Source organism: Dendrobates tinctorius, unplaced genomic scaffold (assembly GCF_039654945.1).
Source record: "Dendrobates tinctorius isolate UK_male_01 unplaced genomic scaffold, ASM3965494v1 ptg000022l, whole genome shotgun sequence".
In the NCBI taxonomy this organism is placed as follows: domain Eukaryota; kingdom Metazoa; phylum Chordata; class Amphibia; order Anura; family Dendrobatidae; genus Dendrobates; species Dendrobates tinctorius.
This window is the reverse complement of record NW_027361690.1, coordinates 33,995,333-34,008,425: the sequence shown is the minus strand read 5'-3', so window position 1 is coordinate 34,008,425 and position 13,093 is coordinate 33,995,333. Positions and strand designations below refer to the sequence as shown.

General features: G+C 43.4%; 1 protein-coding gene across 2 annotated transcripts in view; it reads right to left on the bottom strand.

The window, feature by feature from the left end:
• Nucleotides 1-335: 335 nt before the first annotated feature.
• LOC141084115 (pseudouridylate synthase 1 homolog) overlaps nucleotides 336-13,093 on the bottom strand; it is a 52,030-nt gene continuing 39,272 nt past the window's right edge. For both annotated transcript variants that reach the window (XM_073568573.1, XM_073568574.1), the window contains exons 5-6: nucleotides 4,904-5,009; nucleotides 336-4,806 (exon numbers count right to left, since the gene is read on the bottom strand). In XM_073568573.1, the coding sequence (XP_073424674.1) occupies nucleotides 4,142-4,806; nucleotides 4,904-5,009 (771 nt within the window). In that variant the 3' untranslated portion in view covers nucleotides 336-4,141. The remainder of the gene's footprint in view (nucleotides 4,807-4,903; nucleotides 5,010-13,093) is intronic.

The window sequence follows — 13,093 nt, the reverse complement described above, 5'->3', positions numbered from 1 at the left end:
TACGCCTGCACAGGAGTGCGATGCCGGGGAGCGATGAAGCAAGCAGGAGGACGGCATCGATACACGATGGGAGGCGCTGGACCCGGACCTGCGACACCCATCGGACCGCCCCCCCCGGGTGAGTATAATAAATGTTATTTTTCTTACTTTTCAGGTCGGACTGGGGGCTTATCTACAGCATTATAGAATGCTCATAAAACAAATATAGACCACAATGCACAGGGTAATACAATTAAGAATACCTGTGCCCATGCCGGGAATTAGATATAGAAAGTTCAGTGCAAGAAGAACTGTAAACCCAAGAATGAAGAAAATTGCACATAATAGAACCGGAGTGATTTAAAAGATTATAATTTTATTGAAATTTATTTTCATTAAAAACATATAACCATATAATAAATAGGGATTTCAGAGATGGTGAAAAGATACCAAGAAAAGTTGGCATCACAGGAGAAGAGGCAAATATATAATATACATAGCAGACTGCTCCAAACATCAAACACTTGTATATAATAATATGACTTGATGTCACACCATGAAGGATTCAATAGCCAATTTATAGATCAATTCAAATCAATATAATGGAGATGAGGAGGCAAAAAAAAAAAATCAAAAGTATTCAATCAATTAATTCAGACGTGTAGGTGCCACGACCTCTACGTGCGTTTCGGCTGAATGTGCCTTCCCCTGACCTGCCATTATGATTCTCCAGGTCATTACAATTTCATGGACACTAAATATGTCTAGGTTCTTTTTATTTAAGTGGTGAAAAAAAATCCAAAGTTTAGTGGAAAAAAAAAAAAAAGGTGCCATTTCCCGTGACCTGTATTCTTCATGATTTGGGGCTTGATAAGGGCTTATTATTTGCGCGTCCAGCTGACATTTTTATTGATTTTGGTGCAGATATGTTCTTTTGATCGCCTATTATTGTATTTTATTGCAATTGTTGCGGTGACGAAAAAAAATGTAATTCTGGTGTTCGGGCGATTCTGAACGCGACAATACCAAATATGTGTATATTTGATTTTTTTAATTGTTTTATTTTGAATAGAAGGGGGGTGATTTGAACTTTTATATTTTTTTATTTTTGTAATAAATTTTTAAAACTTTTTTTTTTACTTTTTGCATGCTTCAATAGTCTCCATGGGAGACTAGAAGCAGCAGTACTTTGATCACCTCTGCTACATACAGGCGATGATCAGATCGCCTGTGTGTAGCAGAAATGCTCAATTGCTGTGAGCGCCAACCACGGGGCGGCGCTTATAACAATCTGGCTATGACAACAATAGAAGTCTGCTGGAGACCTCTGGATGTCATGCCGACCCATCGGTGACCCGCGATCATGTGATGGGTCACCGATGGGCGGGCTTAGTGGCGCAATTCTGGTAAGCCCGAGTTAAATGCCGCTGTCAGAAATTGACAGCGGCATTTAACTAGTTAACAGCCACGGTGGATTGCTATTCCACCCGCGGCTGTTGCGGACACATGTCAGCGGTACAGATCAGCTGACCGGAAAGGTGTGGGCTCAGTGACAGAGCCCGCACTCAACAGGGGAGTCCGACATCGGCGTACTATTACATCTGATGTTGGAAAGGGGTTGAAATGGCTTTCAAAAGGTCATAGTCAGAGCTGGGGGCTGCAAAAGGAAGCTAAATGGGGGTAAGAGCAGGACAACAGCCCTGCAAACAAATATGGATAAGGAAATTATTTAAAATAAAAGAGAATTTAAAAGAAAAAAAAATCTTTAACCAGGAGGCAGAGGTCCAAGTGAAGGAGGTGGATGTGGCAGTGTAGATGGAAGAGGCAGGGGAGTAGGCATCCAACACGGTTTTCTTTTTTGTTTCAGTTAAGGAACAGACTTAAAAGAACATAGACTAAAAAAATAACAATGTAGAACAAGGAAGTAGCATGAGGTAGCCAACACTGTTTTTTTTTATTTGTTTTTTTTGGGGGGGGACTCTGAAAACAGGCAGTGTAATAATCTACTGGCCACATGGCCTGAGTTTGCCCTTTACGACTTGAAGGTGTACTATTGGAACGTGCGTTTAGCACGGCAGGAGATGTGATCACAAACAGGTGCATGCACCTGTCCACTGCCAATGTGGGCCTGCTCACCTTAAAATTAACCAGTTGTGGATCCCACAGGACACGTTTGTATGAATATACTAGTATACCATCCACACCCAGCCAATGTTAGACTGCACCTCAGTTTGTTTGATGATTTTCCAGTCACAATGTTTCAGGGCCTACCCAAATTTAAAAGAGTTCCCCCACACAGCTTTTTCTGTATTCCCACAGAAACGGTTGCATAGCCTTTGCTGGTTTGAATTTATAGGGGGACTTTACGTCATTTTTTTTCTGGGGTCCCCCGTTCACTAACTAGTAAAGGATAAGCAAACAGCTGTGAGCTGTTATTAATAGCCTGGGAACCTTTAGGGATCTTTCCCAGATTATTAACATCAGCCCCAAGCCGTGGGCTTTCCCCTGCTGGTTATGAAAATGACGCAGGAGCCCACGGGTGCTGAATACAACTCACAACTCTACTGCTTTTCCTAGGCACCGGTACAGATATTATCCATGTGTCATCCAGCATTTTGTCCGTGCTGCGCAAAAAAAAAGGGCATGTCTGCTGGTTTTTCACATGGGACACAGAGTCCGTTTAAAAAACCTGTCGTGTTCTCATCACCAAGGAATACTATGGGTGTACGTGTCCGAACACCGCATAAGGACACAAAAAAGGAATGTGAGCATCCTGCTGTGCCTGCTTTTTTGCCCACTAAGGCTATCTTCCCACAGAGTGTGTTTGATGCTTTTTTATGCAAATTTTAAGCTGTGTTTTAAAATACCAGCAAAAGCAAGGAGATTTCAGAAACACCTTATCTGAGCATGTTTGTTCATCACTAATGGCAACGTTTTTTGCTGCATTTTTACACTTACTCATTGCTTTCTATGGGTGAAAAAAAACGCTGTAAAAAAGCTGAAAGAAGCGACATGCTGTAGTTTTCCACAGAGCAGCAGTTTTCCAATTCCGTCAGGAAAAAAAAATGTGTGTGCTTAAAATTTCTGAAATCTCATAGTTTTCCTGGTACTGTAAAAAGCAGCTTTTAATTTGCATAAAAAAGCAGCAAAAACGCGTATGAACCTAGCCTTTGTCTGGAGAAATCACAGTTTTTCTTATATGTAAATGAGCTGTTAAGATCTATGGACCGGACACTGATCAGTATGAGAATCTGTCTCCAGAGATTATTTTTCATGAAAAGAAGGAGATACCAATGTGAGACAAGTAACTAACACAGAACAGTAGAACTGAACGATGTCTATTTGCTGCAGCTTTCACAGCTCTTCTGTATTGTAACAATATTACAGCCCTGTCTGTCTGTGAGAGGGAAGCTGAAGCTGAAAGGAACCTGCACATGTGTCAGGTATGATCACACACAGCTCTGCAGTGAGATCAGGAGAGCGGCCATTACATATCACACTGGGTAACTTTCCCTTTTATTTAAAATAAACTCTGGATGGAGATTCTTGAGGAGATTTATGTCTGGTCCATAGATCTTAACATCTCATTTACATGTCAGAAAAATATGGATTTCTCTGGAATAAGACATTGGATCGCAGATATCAATGTATCATTTTTTTCAACTTTGTATGACCTGCATGCCCATACAGCTTAGGAGGATTGATCCTACTGACAGATTCCTGTTAAACAATCAGTTTGGCTGTTGGATATGTGCAGAGTTTGAAAGGAGAAAAGTGCTAGGAATTCTACTGCAAATCTATTACATCTCCATACAAAATAGAGCAGTAATGGGGCCATAAAGAGAAACTCCTTGCATTGATATTTTATTGCCATGAACAGCTCTGACTCTGGCCATGTTCTGCTTCTGTTAATAGTAGCTGATCCTTCCAGTTTCCAGCAGGCTAAAGAAATGTTTTACTAATGGATATCACGGCCCTAGTAGTTCAAAGTCAACCGAGTTCAGAAATTCTGAAAGAATCTAAAGTACAATAAAAGTACATTTTTGCAGACTGTTAAATTTTAGTAAAACACAAAAGTACATAATTTGGTACGGTACTTTACAAAGAACAAAATATTAAAAAGGTTTTTTTTACCAAATAGGAAATCTTCTAATGTCTTATTTCAGATGACCAAGAATGTGTATCCGCTAAACTGCTGCAACCAGTTTGAAAAAGAAAGATCTCTAAGTTCTCCATCAATGATGACTGGCATGATCTTCTCCTCCCTGAAGGCTTCAGTGGTGGGCAAAAATTCCTCCCAGGTTACCGTACGGGAGGAGTGACTGCTATAGCAACGCCAATTGTGAGACTCAAAATGTGTACACTCCAGAACCAACCCTAAAGCTGGTGCCAGGGGAAGGTTGGTCTTTTCTAGCGTCATTGACAGAGGAAGAAATTCAGGTGTAACGGCACCTTTCACCACTGCTATGATAAGACCAACCATTTTACGGATCTGGTGTAGCATGAAACTTTGTCCTGTAATTACAATTCTTGAAAATTCCACACCATGGCGAACAAAGGGCTCTGAGCAGGAGATTTGGTACATGTGTCTACGTGCACTGGGGTCATCTGACAGTTTTCCTCTTGTGAAGTTGTGGAAACTGTGTGTTCCTTTATAGAAAGAAAGAAGTCTGTTGACATAATGGAAGTCATCTCGAGACAAACGGAAGCTGGAGTCAGGAACAGAGATGGTATCCCGTGACAGGGCAAATGTGGGCAGTGTATAGGAATACGTCCGTGCATCACACATAAGCTTAGAATTGAAGCCCTTGGTTGTTCTTTTTACACCTAGATCCAAAAAGACACCAAACATAATATGTTATACTGTTCATTAACTCATTGCAAATAAGATGTATACTTTATGAATTTGGTTTTGGTTTACTACCTGTAACACGAATTTCTGGTGGAAGGTAAGAATTCATGATTTCCACAGGATTTACATTGTTCTCAAAGAGTCTTACAGAGATAACTTGAGCCAAGGCAGAAACACCCTAAAAGAGATAATGCATACATTCATTATTTACTCACTCATAACGAAATCTCACTGCCTGTCTGCATACGCTTAAATACAAAAGACCTAATAGCTATTGAAGATTTTTTTTATTTACCCTCTGCTACACATCAGGTTTTCCTATAAACAATATCGATTGTCATTGTCAAGCAACTTTCATTGTAAGTGACATCAATCTTGTTTAGGTCCAGTGCTTGTGATTAGAAGGTTTGCTGTTGCAAAGAATGGCATTAATAACACAGTCGATATGTAGGCTTCCAGGATTGTAAATAAGCACAATAAATTTTATGTTTGTTCAAGCTGTTTTGTGGCTTTTTTATTCAGATACGTATTTTATCATTCATTTTCCTGACCTACAGAAAAGTATATGAGTCACTAGACCTGTGATGGGGAACCTTTTAGAGACCGAGTGCCCAAACTGCAACCCTAAACCCACTTATTTATGAGAACTCATACATTAACATCTTTTTTATTAAAGGAAAAACACAATAAAAGAGCTTTAATGATATAAACAACTTTTTATTGAAAGATAAAAGTTTGAGTTTGTCATGCTTCCCTGTTAGGCACTGTGTCATAGGTAATCTTCAGAAAGCACTGTGTTGTAGGTACTTTCCAGAAAGCACTCTGTTCCGGGAGCTCTCTGGAAGGCACTGTGCTATGGGTACTCTCCGGAAGGGACTGTATACTGACTCCTTGTCACTCTGTTGGTCTCATGCTAGACAGGGAGCAATAATGTCTCATTCTTTGGCCACTTAACTAAGGCCTGTTACACAGCATCAGCAGAAGCACGTCTGAAGATGTTTTGTTTGAGTCACATTAGGTGACCAAAGAATGGGACGTCATTGCTTCCTGTCCGGCTAGAAAATACTAAAGCAGCTTGTGCTAGACCAGGGTATGGGAACCTTTTTTATGGCCAAGTGCTAATGGATATTATAACTCAGTTTGGGGGCCATACTAAATTATCAACCCGAACCACCAGCAGTACAAATACATCACTAGGATGCCCATCAGTAGAGAAAAAACACCCAAACCATCATCAGTACAGAAACACATCACCAGAACCACCAGAAGTACAGACATACATTAGTAGACCCCATCAATATAGAAACAAGCATCACAACCCTCATCCGTACAGAAAAAAATCATCAGAAACACCAGCAGTACAGTAATAAATCACCATCAGTACATGTATACATCACCTGAACCACCATCAGTACATGAATACACCACCTGAACTATGATCAGTGCAAGATTACATCACCAGGACCACCAATAGTACATGGTACGTCAATTGTAATGTCAGGTCAGACCCATATACATTTGTATTGCATGAACCTACCCCCCCCCCCCCCCCCCCCAATATGTCCTTAACAATGATAAGCAGATGTTGGGGGTTGTTGTTATCAGTCATCATCAGACTGTGGACCATACAGGAACCACAGTGCTGATGAGAATTAGTATCACAAATTAACATATACATCCAGGTACCTTATGTCTGATTGGAGTTGTTCTCCTTTTCTTCATCCTGTTCAATTGCCATGATGACTTTTCAAATCTACAGCTCATATAAGCACACTTCCATCTTCTCTGGTCTTTTGCAGCACATCCTGACACGATGCCCTTAAAAATAGTAGCGTGATTATAATGCTCCTGAATAAAAATATCTGCCTTACATTGAGCCCCTGAATAAATAATTGCCCCTCACTATATTCCCTGCACAAAATATGACCCACACACTGTACTGTTATGGTACATGCCCTGCACACTGCCCTCTCCCTTCCATAATGGGCCCCCTCATCACACTGTGTCCCCCCTACTGTCCACTCTGTATACTGTGCCCCCTCATCACACTATCCCTTTGTGGCATACTGCCCCCTCCTAGCTGTGCCCTTACGTTGTCTACACATGCTATCCCCCTGTCTATACTGCCCTTCACACTACCCAGTCTCTATTCTTTGCTCCCTCACACTCTTCTCCCCTCAATGTCTCAAACGGTTTCCCTCAATAGTCTCCTCATTCATTTCCCCCTCCTTCATACGGTCTCCTCTCACAACCCTCGCCAACCATACTGTCGCCTTACATATTTAACCCCTCGCTCTCCATACTGTCTACTCGCACATCTCCCCATACAGTGTCTACACCCATGGCATACCCCTCGCTCCCCGTACTGTGTCCGCACCCATGCCCCTCTCATGTTTCCTCATACATCCCCCTCCACTTCCCATACTGTGATTCTACCTCATCCCTTCTTCGCTCCCCAAACTATGTCCTCAGATTTTTCCCCCTCTTCGCTCTCCATTCTGTGTCCACAGTCATACTCCCCATTCTGTTCAACAATCCTCCCCCTAGTACAATAAATTTCCGATGTGAAGCATGTACCACCAACGTTGTTTGTTCCTCTGCGTTGCTTGATGTTAGCCAAGTGATGAAATTACCTGATCGTGATGATGACGTCGCCCTGACCCGGAAGTGCTAGCGGTGAGGGTTTCAACTGTTCTTGGGTCCGAAAGACACGAGTACAACTGATTGCGCGGAGCCGGTGTGATGCAACCTCTCTGAGCCAGCTGTCATATTTACAGCAGGCTCAAAAGAACTGCTGTATCCTAGAAAAGGTCAACGTGATGGGATGACTGCGAGCATACCCACAGAGAGGGCTCTGAGAGCCACCTCTGGCACGTGTGTCATAGGTTCGCCACCACTGCACTAGACACTACAATTTGTAAAAAGACAAAACAGAAAAAAATGCACCATTTGAAATGAATTCAACATCTCACAATTTACTTATAGCTAAACTCTGGCTAAAACATTTTTTATTGCTGCAAAAGTATAAGACAATGCACTGCAAAAAAAAAACAAACACTTTTCAACCACAACTTTTGCACAAAACCTGTAGAAAAGCAGGATCTTGCAGAATCCATTCCCCTACAACAAGTGAAAGGGAATCTGTCACCTCAATTTGGCGCTGTATGTAAATGAGTTGTGTCCGGTCCGATGGGCGGTGTTTTGGCTTCTTCCCTCCACCCCTCCTTGGCCGCTGTACGCAAGATTTAAGGTAATATCCGTAGTTGCCGTCCATATTACGCGCTTGCGCATTGCACTCTCCAATCGCGTGTGCGCAGTATGCTTTGCCCAACTGCAGGCAAAGCCGAAAAGCATTAGTGCGCATGCTTTACTATTTCTAGGATTTGGGGAAAAGGAAGGAAGGACTATCTCTTGGGACCTGTGGAAAAAAGATGCTACTTTGGGGAAATAGGTTGAATCAGGTTTTAGGATAACTATCATCTAAGATCTTTGTGAAAGGGGGGCTCGCAGAAAGGGCTTGAATATTGCTTACTCTGCGGTCTGATGTTAGAGCTTCCAGGAGGACGGTCTTTAAGGATAAGATTTTGAGGTGAACTGTGACTATAGGCTCAAATGGGGGACCTGTTAGAGGGGATAGGACCAGATTCAGATCCCAGGATGGTAGCTTTTGGCTAACCAGTGGTCTAGATTTTGCTGCAGCTTTAATGAACCGCGTTACCCATGGGTTACCTGCAATGACCTGATTAGAGTGCACCTAAGGCTGCCTCTTGTACCTTTATGGTACTGACTGCCAGGCCTTTTTCTAGACCCTTTTGTAGAAATTCAAGTACTTCTCTAATTGAGGCCCCATCCTGGATTTTTACTTTGGAGGTGGACAGGAACTTCCTCCAGGTTTTGCCATAAGCCTTAGTAGTAACTGGTTTCCTGCTTTTTAGTAGTGTGAGAACCCTCTTTCTCTCAGCAGCGCCCCTTTAAATTCCATGCTGTTAAATGCAGGTTTGCTGCTTGAGGATGTAACACCGATCCTTGTGACAGAAGGTCCGGGAGATCCGGTAGCACCCAAGGGTCGGTGATAGATAGTATCCTCAGCCAGGAGAACCAAGTTCTTTTTGACCAAAAGTGGGCTATTAGTATCATCCTTGTTTTGTCTTCTCTGACCTTCCATATGACTGCCGGAATAAGGATAATCGGGGGAAAGGCATATGTCAGATTCTGAGTCCATGAAAACATAAAGGCGTCTAGTGCTCGAAGATTCCCCCTGGGGTTCAGAGAGCAGAATGCCTCTACTTTTTTGTTTTTGTAATCGGCAAATAGATCTATTTCCGGAGTCCCCATATCCTTGTAATTTGACAGAAAATGGACTGATTTAAAACCCACTTGCCTTGCCTTAGTTGAGTTTGACTTAGAAAATTGGCCTTTTGATTTTCTACCCCCCAAATGTGTAGTGCAGAAAGGGATAGAAGGTTTTTCTTCCGCCAGGCTGAGGATCCTGGAGGAAGTGTGTCCCAGTAGAGTTCGGGATCTGGTATCCTCCTGATGGCTTATACAAGCTACTGCTGCCTGGCTATCCGAGAATATGCGGACATGCTGTCCCCGTAGGTAAGGTAGAAAAATCGAAAGAGCTTGACCGACAGCCCAGAGTTCCTTCTGGTTCGAGGAAGCCCCTAATTCCTGACTTTCCCATTTTCCCTGTGCAACTCGGTTGTTCATGTGAGCTCCCCATCCCGTGGGGCTTGCGTCGGTAGTAATTATATGGGATACCTTTGTTCAGTGGCGTAGCAACTGTTTGTGGCGCCCGGGGCAGTCGAAAAATTTGCCGCCCCTTTGGTCGTTGATAATCCGGAAGCATCCGAAGAGCCCACACTACACTCAAAGATCTAATTTTTAGTCTGCTACTAACTCTGCTGTTATTATTTCTAGACTCATCTTCTTGCAGTTCTCTATATATACAGTGCCTACAAGTAGTATTCAACCCCCTGCAGATTTAGCAGGTTTACACATTCGGAATTAACTTGGCATTGTGACATTTGGACTGTAGATCAGTCTGGAAGTGTGAAATGCACTGCAGCAAAAAAGAATGTTATTTCTTTGTTTAATTTTTTTTTAAATTGTGAAAAGTGTATTCAGAGGGTCATTTATTATTCAACCCCTCAAACCACCAGAATTCTGTTTGGTTCCCCTAAAGTATTAAGAAGTATTTCAGGCACAAAGAACAATGAGCTTTACATGTTTGGATTAATTATCTCTTTTTCCAGCCTTTTATGACTATTTAAGACCCTCCCCAAACTTGTGAACAGCACTCATACATGGTCAACATGGGAAAGACAAAGGAGCATTCCAAGGCCATCAGAGACAAGATCGTGGAGGGTCACAAGGCTGGCAAGGGGTACAAAACCCTTTCCAAGGAGTTGGGCCTACCTGTCTCCACTGTTGGGAGCATCATCCGGAAGTGGAAGGCTTATGGAACTACTGTTAGCCTTCCACGGCCTGGACAGCCTTTGAAAGTTTCCTCCCGTGCTGAGGCCAGGCTTGTCCGAAGAGTCAAGGCTAACCCAAGGACAACAAGGAAGGAGCTCCGGGAAGATCTCATGGCAGTGGGGACATTGGTTTCAGTCAATACCATAAGTAACGTACTCCACCGCAATGGTCTCCGTTCCAGACTAGCCCGTAAGGTACCTTTACTTTCAAAGCGTCATGTCAAGGCTCGTCTACAGTTTGCTCATGATCACTTGGAGGACTCTGAGACAGACTGGTTCAAGGTTCTCTGGTCTGATGAGACCAAGATCGAGATCTTTGGTGCCAACCACACACGTGACGTTTGGAGACTGGATGGCACTGCATACGACCCCAAGAATACCATCCCTACAGTCAAGCATGGTGGTGGCAGCATCATGCTGTGGGGCTGTTTTTCAGCCAAGGGGCCTGGCCATCTGGTCCGCATCCATGGGAAGATGGATAGCACGGCCTACCTGGAGATTTTGGCCAAGAACCTCCGCTCCTCCATCAAGGATCTTAAGATGGGTCATCATTTCATCTTCCAACAAGACAACGACCCAAAGCACACAGCCAAGAAAACCAAGGCCTGGTTCAAGAAGCAAAAAATCAAGGTGTTGGAGTGGCCTAGTCAGTCTCCTGACCTTAACCCAATTGAAAACTTGTGGAAGGAGCTCAAGATTAAAGTCCACATGAGACACCCAAAGAACCTAGATAACTTGGAGAAGATCTGCATGGAGGAGTGGGCCAAGATAACTCCAGAGACCTGTGCCGGCCTGATGAGGTCTTATAAAAGACGATTATTAGCTGTAATTGCAAACAAGGGTTATTCCACAAAATATTAAACCTAGGGGTTGAATAATAATTGACCCACACTTGTATGTTTAAAATTTATTAAAATTTAACAGAGCAACATAACTTTTTGGTTTGTAAGATTTATGCATCTGTTAATAAATCCTGCTCTTGTGTGAAGTTTGAAGGCTCTAACTTATTTGCATCTTATCAAACCTGCTAAATCTGCAGGGGGTTGAATACTACTTGTAGGCACTGTATATATATGTATGTATTAGCTTGATGATGCTGGATGAAGACCTAATGGCTTTTTTAAAAATGATTTTTAATAATGTGACAGACCTTACATATTGGATTATATAGAGCCCTGTTTTTTATTACATACTGTCCTGTCTTGTTAGCTGCATAATGCAATGATGGCTGATGGAGCATGGGAAAGCTTCCTTTCTAATGGAGGAGCTGATGGACTGGTAGTTTGGTCACCGGCTCCTCGATCAGCAGTCATTTTATATCTAAAAAGAGAGGGGACTATGTAATAAAAGAGGGCACTGTAAATAACAAAATTAACAAGAATACACTATGTAAGAGACAGCACTATACATAACAGCAGAGGAAGCTATATAATAAGGGACGGCATCATATATAACTAGAGAGGATGGTACGTAATAAGGGATGGTGTTATACATAATAAAAGAGGAAACTATGCAACTAAAGATGGTGTTATACAGAATTAGTGAGTACACTATATACTAAGGGACTGTGTTAGACATAGTGAGTACACTATATACTAAGGGACTGTGTTAGACATAATAAACGATAATGTCTTCCTCCACCTCCCCCTGTTCCTAAGGCCATTATAAGTCCCCCTTCCTCCCATCCCAATCCCCCACACCCCTCATTGTCCTCTCCCCCACCCCATCATTGCCCTCTTCACCACCTCCATCATTTTCTTCTCCCCACCACTATCTTTGCTTTCTCCCCCACCACTCCCATCATTGCCCATTCCACCACCTCCATCATTTCCTCCTCCTCCACCACCCCCATTTATTGCCCTTTCCACCACCACCATCATTGCATTCTCCCCCATCACCCCATCATCATTTATTTTTCCCCCACCACCCCATCATTGCCCTCTCCATCACCCCCATCATTGCCTCTCCCCATCACCCCTACCCTTGCCTTCTCCCCATCATTGCCTTCTCCTTCACCCCATCACTGCCTTCTCCCCATCACTCCCATCATTGCCTTCTCCATCACCCCATCACCCCCATCATTGCCTGCTCCATCACCCCATCACTCCCATCATTGTCTGCTCAATCACCCCCATCATTGCCTGCTCCATCACTCCCATCATTGCCTTCTCCTTCACCCCATCACTGCCTTCTCCCCATCACTCCCATCATTGCCTGCTCCATCACCCCATCATTGTCTTCTCTCCATCACTCCCATCATTGCCTTCTCCATCACCCCATCACTGCCTTCTCCCCATGACTCCAATCATTGCCTGCTCCATCACCCCATCACTCACATCATTGTCTGCTCCATCACCCCCATCATTGCCTGCTCCATCACTCCCATCATTGCTTTCTCCTTCACCCCATCACTGCCTTCTCCCCATCACTCCCATCATTGCTTGCTCCATCACCCCATCATTGTCTTCACCCCATCATTGCCTTCTCCCCATCACTCCCATCATTGCGTGCTCCATCACCCCATCACTCCCATCATAGTCTGCTCCATTACCCCCATCATTGCCTTCTTTGCATCACCCCCATCATGGCCTTCTCCCATTACCCCCTCATGGCCTTCTCCCATCACCCCAGGCATTATGGCCTTCTCTCCCCATCACGGTCTTCTCATGTCCCCATCTCCTCCAGGGCCAGGCTAACCTACACACACACACACAGACACACACAAAGACATACAAACAGACATACACCCAGACAGACATACACACACAGACAGACATACATACAT